The sequence below is a fragment of the Vigna radiata genome, chromosome 11, assembly GCF_000741045.1.
Source record: "Vigna radiata var. radiata cultivar VC1973A chromosome 11, Vradiata_ver6, whole genome shotgun sequence".
Taxonomy (NCBI): Eukaryota; Viridiplantae; Streptophyta; class Magnoliopsida; order Fabales; family Fabaceae; genus Vigna; species Vigna radiata.
This window is the reverse complement of record NC_028361.1, coordinates 9,875,412-9,884,204: the sequence shown is the minus strand read 5'-3', so window position 1 is coordinate 9,884,204 and position 8,793 is coordinate 9,875,412. Positions and strand designations below refer to the sequence as shown.

At 32.2% G+C, this 8,793-nt stretch overlaps 1 protein-coding gene across 1 annotated transcript; it reads left to right on the top strand.

Moving 5' to 3' along the window:
• The first annotated feature begins 3,826 nt into the window (after nucleotides 1–3,826).
• Nucleotides 3,827–5,226, top strand: LOC106777346. The gene is made up of 3 exons (XM_014664924.2): nucleotides 3,827–4,404; nucleotides 4,496–4,668; nucleotides 4,784–5,226. The coding sequence occupies exons 1-3, from the start codon at nucleotides 3,895–3,897 to the stop codon at nucleotides 4,890–4,892; spliced, it is 792 nt and encodes a 263-aa protein (XP_014520410.1). The 5' UTR covers nucleotides 3,827–3,894; the 3' UTR covers nucleotides 4,893–5,226.
• Nucleotides 5,227–8,793: the final 3,567 nt, after the last annotated feature.

The window sequence follows — 8,793 nt, the reverse complement described above, 5'->3', positions numbered from 1 at the left end:
AAGATTCTATGAGACATAATCCTTCAAATGGGCTGGGGTGGTGGTAATACTTTTGGACCTTGCATTATTCAATTGGCCTATAGTTTGATTGCTAACATTTCAGAGGCACCAAGTCGTTTAAACAGGAAGTGTGTGACAAGGTTCAGTTGGAGCTCAACCAATTTGGGCTTCTCATCTACAACGCCAATGTGAAGCAACTGGTGGATGTGACTGACCATGAATACTTCTCTTATTTGGGTCGAAAGACTCAGATACAGGCTGCCAACCAAGCCTAGGTTGATGTGGCAGAGGCAAAGATGAAGAGAGAGGTTGGAGCTAAGTCGAGGGAGGGCAGACGTTGCAAAACGCTGTGAGGATCGATGCGGAGACAAAGATAATATCGACGCAGAGGCATAGAGAGGTAGTGAAGGAAGAGATAAAGGTGAAGACGAAGGTGAAGGTGTTTGAGAATGAGCGAGAGGCGGTGGTGGCGGAGGCTAATTCTGAGCTTGCGAAGAAGAAAGCTGAGTGGGCAGAAACGACGCAGTTAGCAGAAGTGGAGGCCATAAAAGCAGTGGCACTAAGGGAAGCTAAGTTGCAGAGAGAGGTTGAGAGGATGAACGTTCTCACTATGAAAGAGAAGCTTAAAGTCGAATTTCTCAGCAAAGCAAGTGTTGAGTACGAAACTAGAGAAAGAGTTCCATCATGAAATCTTCCTACACGCTCCAATTCTCAGGTTATTCACAAATTCCCAATTCTTATTAATTACCTACTTAAACCTTCATTTTAACATTGACATCATCTTTTAGATTGAAATCTGTGCATGCGTGACACTAAAATTAACCACCAATTTGTGAATTAAAAAACTTCACCAATTTCTATTGTAATATCTAATATAGAATAGAACATATGCAATATTAAATAACAACTTAATAATGTGAGATTTGAGAAAGTCTACTGTATAAACTACAAAATTAATAATCAAAACCTATATTTCAAATTCAGTACCAAAAGTACAGGCGCGTATTTTTAGGGCTAGTTTGTATTTCTGGTTTTTAATATGTCCCATGAATATTGGGGGAACAAGTTCTTACATTTTATGGTGGACATTTTTTTTATGATATTTTAAAAGGACATTATGTTAATAATTTTTTTAACAATTTTGTAATAATAGATTAAATGTCACTGTTTTATTAGTTTATATATTTAAAACAGAATAATGATGATTTATGATTGTAAAAAAGTTATCAAGTTGTTAATTTGTTTTTCATTTTAAAAATTAAGCGAATAATGAATAGTTTCATAGTGTGACGTCTCTTACAAGTTTTAGCATATTGAAGGAATCATGAGAATTGGAATCAATTTGCGATAAATTGAAATGAAGCTAAACGACGTTTGTAATTCCAAGTGGCACTCGTTGGGCTCGTAGAATGTTTTATCACGTGAGATCACATGGCCAACGAGTACACGTGTTATGCAAATGCAGAAATTCTCGTGGTCTAGGGCTCATTTTCCAAAGTTAATTTTCATATAGATGCATTGCATGTGCATGGCAAAATGGATCCAAGTGCATTGTTTAAATTTTTAGCAACTCTACTATTTTCCCTGGTTGACCATAAGAATGAAAGTACAGAATTCATGGTGTTTTTAAATGAGATAAATAAAATTATTTATTATTAGTGATGAATAATTCATCTATTACGAGAGTACACATATTTGAGATGATAGCTTAAACATAAAATGAAACATCATTATTATAGAGAGAAAACCTAAGAAGAACATATTACCCACACGTGTACGTAATTTTTATGATACAACCTTTTGTGTTATACGGATGAAGTTTATTATATAATGTATTGTATAATTATTCGATCATTCTCAAATTGAACGGTTTAAATGATTAAACATTTTACAAACGTGACCATAATGATTATGTTGAAATCAAACGATTATCGTTCAAAAAGTTTTAACAAAATATTGATTAACTTACGATAAAATATAATTAATATCAATTGAATTATGATTAGGTTGTTATTAATCCAAATTCATTCTTAAATTTTTAAAAATACAAATTTAAAATAAAGAGATAGACAATGATAATTAATACTATATTCAATTATCTTTTACAAATAATTTGCTAACTTGATGAAATAGGATTTTATGGAAAACAAAGATAAGTATTTCAACATTCAGAACACAATAACAGATAACATCGATACCACATAACCGAAACATATAACATTATTATATGATAAATGAGGGTTAAATATTTTTACAATTGAGACAAGATAACATTTCTTCTCTCCACACACTAAAACGAAAAAATTAAGTATTTGCTATATTTTAATTACTTATCTAGGTTTGTATTTGACAATATCAAATAAATGACATAACAAAATAAAGAGATAAATTGAGGATATTAAAAGAGAGCTAGACCTGACCTATTTATTCATTATAATTTAGTGAGTTATGTTGATGATATTTTCAACATGTTAACCGTTTCTGTATTTTTATCTTATTTATTATTTTTAAGATTGAAAGTCAAAATAAGAAATTAATTATTTTTACATAATAACATTATAACTTTAATTATTAATACTTAGAAATATTTTATTTTATTGATCAAATACTTAGAAATATTAATATAGTTAAGTGTTATATATATATATATATATATATATATATATATATATATTAAAATGAAATTAAAATTAATTAAACAAAACAAAAGTTTTCATCTCCACTCCACTAGCCATGGTGGGCCAAATGTGGGCCGAACACGACCCGACTCTATATAAACCTTAAAGTGGTAGATTCACTGTTATAAAGCGACCCTCTGTATATCCTTTCTAAATTGACTTCTCAACTCAATTTTCTGTATTTCAGACAAAACCATTTTCGCTCGAAAACCATTGGAGAACATGGAAATCACACCCACCATGCCATTACTGCTTTCCTGTCTCTGGGATTTATGTAACCTACAAAACAAAATTTCTTACATCAAATACAACACCCACATATTAATCAATATTTTTATCTATTCCTACTGCAATTTATCGATAAAATCCAATGTGGATGCATTCCTTTTTCGAAGAAATAACTTTTAACTAAAAACAACACAGTTTCATTATAGGCTGAAAAATTGATCCTTAAACTAGTAGTTGCATTCTTTATCTCATATATTATATAGCATAAAAAGAAATTGTCCCTTAATATCTGTGATTAAACGTTATCGGAAAAAACAGTTAAGAAACACAGAATACATAAATAATCAAAATCTTGCTTTCCTCATTCACATGATTGGAAAAAGTGGATCAAGACTTGTAAATTACACTATACATTTTGCCAAGTCTTCAGCTACTTCCCGTGAATCTAATTAAGACCCTTTTCAAATAATCCCTATTTTTTAAATCAAACTATCAGCTTATTATTTTAATGAACCCTATCTATTTATTCATTGTTTCATTTAATTATAATACCCAAAGTAAAGTTTAAGCAATTAAAACAAAGTAAATTTGATTGCATTCCTTAAAGAGTCTGAAAGCGAAATTTAAACATGCCTTTTCGTAAGTTTAGGAAAAAATAAACATATAGAATTCTTATACTTAAAAGATAAAAAAAATTAGTATCAGTAATGAATAGTGTTTTTTTTTTTTAATTTTACATTTATCAGTAATAAAGGGTTAAATATACAATTCGGCACCAGGACTGAACGTGCAACCTGACACGTGTCGTAATACGGTTCTCACTTGGCTCGGGCTTTCCTCTCATCCAACGGCCGATATTCTATCAAATAAAATACGTTCGTTTAGCAGCGCCATTCAACACGAGATATATAAAGGGGTTCGTCTGCACTTTTAGAATTCAGGGATTGATCGCTCTTTCAACACTCAACCTTTTCAATTTATCAAAACTATGAGAGTTTCTCTCATCCGAACCGGGTCGCTGCCGATCCCGAACCCGTTTTTCCACGGCTCACCTCGATGTTCTCTCACGCGCCAAACCTCTCTCCCCGGCGACAAGAACCACGCGAAATTTTCCACGATTTCAATGCACTATTCCCACTTCAACGCCCGCAGGGACTCACCGCAGAAAGGGATAAACAGAGCCTCATCTGAAGGTGCCCCCGAGAATTTCTTTGTTCGCCGTAATCTGAACTGCACCGGATCGTGCTCGCCCCCGCCGATCATACCTCTCGAAGAACAATTCTTCTCCGACGCCAATTTAGACAAGTCGAGCTATCTCGAGACCCTACGGGAGGATATGGAATCCGGAGGCAGTGACGGTGGCGATCACGGCGATGCGACTGTCACAGGCGGAAACGGTGGCGAGAGGATGAAAATCGATGCGTACTACGAGGAGATGTTGAAGACGAACCCGACGGACGCGCTTCTACTGAGAAACTACGGCAAATTCCTCCAGGAGGTGCGTGAAACATTCCGCAAACGAAGCACGACCATTTATTCATTCAATGAAAACAAAGAGTCAGCGATTTTAATTTTAACGGATGATGCAGGTGGAGAAAGACGCGAGGAGAGCAGAGGAATATTACGGAAGAGCAATTCTCGCGAACCCTAGCGATGGCGAATTGCTTTCGCTGTACGGAGCGCTAATATGGGAAACGCAGCGAGATGAAGCGAGAGCCAAATCTTACTTTGACCAAGCCATTCACGCCGCTCCTAATGATTGGTATAATCTTAATCTCACATTTCCACACAGCCAAACAGAGAATAGCGAAAATAACAATAGTAATAATAATAACAATTATTATTACCAATTAATGATTGTTTTATTTTATACTCAGCACTGTGCTGGGATCGTACGCACACTTCATGTGGGAAGCGGAGGAGGAAGAGGAACTTAACGGAGGTATGACGGAAAAAACGGGGACGGAGATGATCGCTGCTATATAATGAAGAGTGGCACCTCTTTGTTAGTATATATATTCCTAACTAGAGTTTAATGCGAAGGTTACGTTACACGAAAATAATAAATGGTGCGGTTTGTGTGTTCTATCATACTACACTAGAAGATGAGAGACTGAAGTGAGAGTGATACCTCGCTTGGTCTTTTTGGTTATAGTGGCTGTAACATTAGCTTGTAACTTGATTGTACATGTGACAAGTTGTGATAGATTATCCCAACCTCCTCTGTTTTGTTAATGTCTCCGTGCCTATTGTTTCTGGGAGTGGCATAAGCCCACAGGTCCGCATGAATTATACGAGGGAAATTTATACCCATAAAGTCCACCCAGAGAGAGTGAGTACAAATTCTAATACAATTTTCAATATAAAAAGGAAGAAAAGATTATTGTTAAGTCATTATCTATCTTAAAGAAAATAATAATAATAATAAAATGTATAAATTTAATATAAGTTAAATGACATAAAAGTTGAAGCACAACTCATTATAGGAATATTTGATCCATTGTAACTCACAAATGAGGTCCGTTTTCTAACCTTATGAAATATAAATAAGATTATAACTTTTTTTTTCTATATTAATTTTTCTTGTCACCAATATTTGGATTTTAGTTTGAAAATCATATGAATAAGACAATACAAATAATATGTTATAAGAATGAAAGTTCACTTATAGCTATAATAACTTACTATTCCTTTTTTTTCTCATATAATTAATAAAAGTTGACATGTTTAGTATATTGATAAGTGTGAAAAACAAATGTTTTTACACTTATAAATTATCTCAATCTTGTAATTATTTATGTTTTTACTCAGTGAAAAGTTGTAATAGGAAGTAAATTGTTATGTAAATTATTGTTCAGGAAAGGGAGTATAATTTGTAATCTGTCGGTCAATTCTCGCACATCGAAAGAAATTCGCAGAGCCAGCAGAAGAAATTCGCACAGCGCACCACTAGTTGTGCGCTAAGCGAATAACTCCAATTAAAGGGCAGCATTTTGAAAATTTGCATAGCGCACCAGAGATTGTACGCTTAGCGAATTACAGCAGTTGAGTGTGTAATTAAAATTAATTCGCACAACGAATACACTCTTGTGCGCTGAGCGAATTAAATTAATTAACTGCTCTTAAAATACGTGACAGAGAGGGCATAAACTATTTTCTGACATACAAAAAAAATATAGAGAACTGCTCTAGATACCATCAGAAGACCATCAGAAGACTCTCTGAAGACATCAAGACTGCACATGATGCAAGGAATTGCTGAAATGAGTACGTTTGTGATGTCTAGGATAGACTAAATTTCTGTTCGTTGGAATTGATTGTAATGGCTGACACTTGATGTAATTTTTCCTGTTCATATGCTTTTCTTGTTTTACTTGTGATTATACGGAAGTATAATATATTTAATATATTCAAATTGTACTGGGAAGTAAATTTGAGTATGAACGTAAGAAAAGCAACCAGAAGGAATGATGCTAGGAATAGTTTCAATTCTTCTGGTCATTTATAAACATCAGATCTTAATGCAAAGGTTATGTTTAATTACTTAAGGAATTAATAATTGAGCATAATTCTTTAGAACTTGTTTTAAGGGATTAAATCAAGATATTGTGATGTTAATGTTTGAACGCAAATTATATTGTTCAGATAAGTTACTGTAATTGTAGTCATGAAGTCAATTCCAACGAAGCTTTCTTCCAACTTTAATTTTCAAATTTTAATATTCTATTAATTTCTTACTGTTAATTCACTGAATCATTTGATGTTAAATTGATCTTGATAAATAATTTTAATTGAACAACTTAACTCAAATTCCCTTGGGAGAACGATATTGGATTTTACCATTGTATTACTTATAACGATTTGATATACTTGCCAAAAAGTTATCATATATCCACTTACATTTTTTCTTTTCTTTTCTAGGTTTGTTTGAACATTAGTGGTAATTGACAACGGTAATTCATTCACTTAAATAAAAATAACACTTAAAAATCTTTCTCATTCTTCTCAACTTTTAGATATAAGATATAATCAGTTAGTTTGTTTTGTAATACAACTTTGATAAATACGATATTGATGCTTACACTTCATACTAACCATGTTTTTAACATAAGGAAAGGGATATTACATTTGTTTTATAGCATTTTCCTCTTTTTAAAGGTTTTCTCTAGAATAAATCAATAATCTTCCCACACTTGTTCTTAAAATTTAGAAACCCTAAATTGTTAGATAAAACTATTAATTCGGTAATACTTAATTAGTGTTGGGTAACGTTAAATGGATGAGTCATCACGTGATTTAGGTTTCATGTTTTGTGGAAAATAATTGCTTTTTTTTTTATGTCTTGTTTACTTGAATGGATTTGGGAGAAGGTGATTGAATGAATTTGAGAGGATTTGAAGATAAAAATTTTTGTTGTTTATTTGAGTAGATTTGGAGGTAAGTGAAAATGGATTTGAAAGTAAAATTTGTGAGAATTAGTGTAAGATTTGATTTATGTGACAGATTAAAAAAATTTACTTCCAAATTCACTCTTACTTATCTCCAAATTCACTCAAATAAACAATAAAAAAATTTGTTTTCAAATCCTCTCAAATCCATTCAATCACTATCCCCCAAATTCATTCAAGTGAACAAAACCTTAGTGAAAACAATGTGTGAAACTCATCTATAAAGGGGTGGAATGAAGAAGTGGTGAGACACAGTGGTGAAGAAAGAACACACCAAGAAAGAGAGAAAGCCAAACAAAAAACAAAGAAAGTGTTGTGCTAAAGATAGTACAAACTCACAAATGAAGAAAGAAGAGAAAATTTCGTAGATAGAGTTTTTTTTTGTATATCGTCTAACAAAGTGAGATTTACATAGATAATCAAAGATTAAGAAAAAAAACTTTATAATATTACTTTTGTAATGGATGTCCTTTTTACTAGACAAGGTCCCATTGTTTTTCTAAGGATTTTCCACATCTTCTTCTCTACTCTTTTATTTTTTCTCTTCTGCTAGTATCTATTTTGCATTCACAAAGGAGGGAATAAGTATTGCTTACCAACAATTCAAGATGGAAGGAACATTCACTAATGATGGAGACATGTTCAAGCCAATTGTAAATAATTATTCCTATTGGAAGCCAATGATGAAGACCATTTATAATGCAATGATTTGTATGAGCCAATAACAAATGAGAAAATGTTAGACGGGAAGACTAAAAAGTTTGGGAGATTATGAATCGTAAAGTTATGGATATGATTCAAAAATACATTGACAAAAGCTTATTATGAATCGTAAAGTTATGGATATGATTTAAATTTTTATTTTATTAAGTTAAATTTAATTAAAATTTAAATTAATTTATATTTTACAAGGTTAGATTTAATTAAAATTGTACTATAAAAAGTATATCGATCGAAATTAATTGTCATTTATGGGAAATTAACTGGTATTAATATGTCAGATTGCCTATATTGCCTAAAATTATATTGCACTTATTAGGTCAGATTGTCTTACTCTCTACAAAATATAATATTAATTATTGATTATTTGGTTTGATTGCCTAAAAATATAATGCACTAATGGTTAATGAATGGACTTGTCTGCCACATGATGCTCTATAAATATATAATTGAAGTCTAGGTACAATCTTCATCTTCTATCCTAATAAAATTTAAACCTTTTTATATCTTGAGCGTATGTCTAAGTACAATCTTCCTCTTCTATCCTACTAAAATTTAGACATTTTTATATCTTGAGCGTCAGAGTGTCTTCTGCACTCAACAACCCATCGGAGTGAATGACATTCTCAAGAAGGATTGAAGATCAAAAGAGAACAAAGCAAAGAAGGACGATTGACCCTCAGACCAATTCAACCGAAACAAAAATTAAATTTTAATTT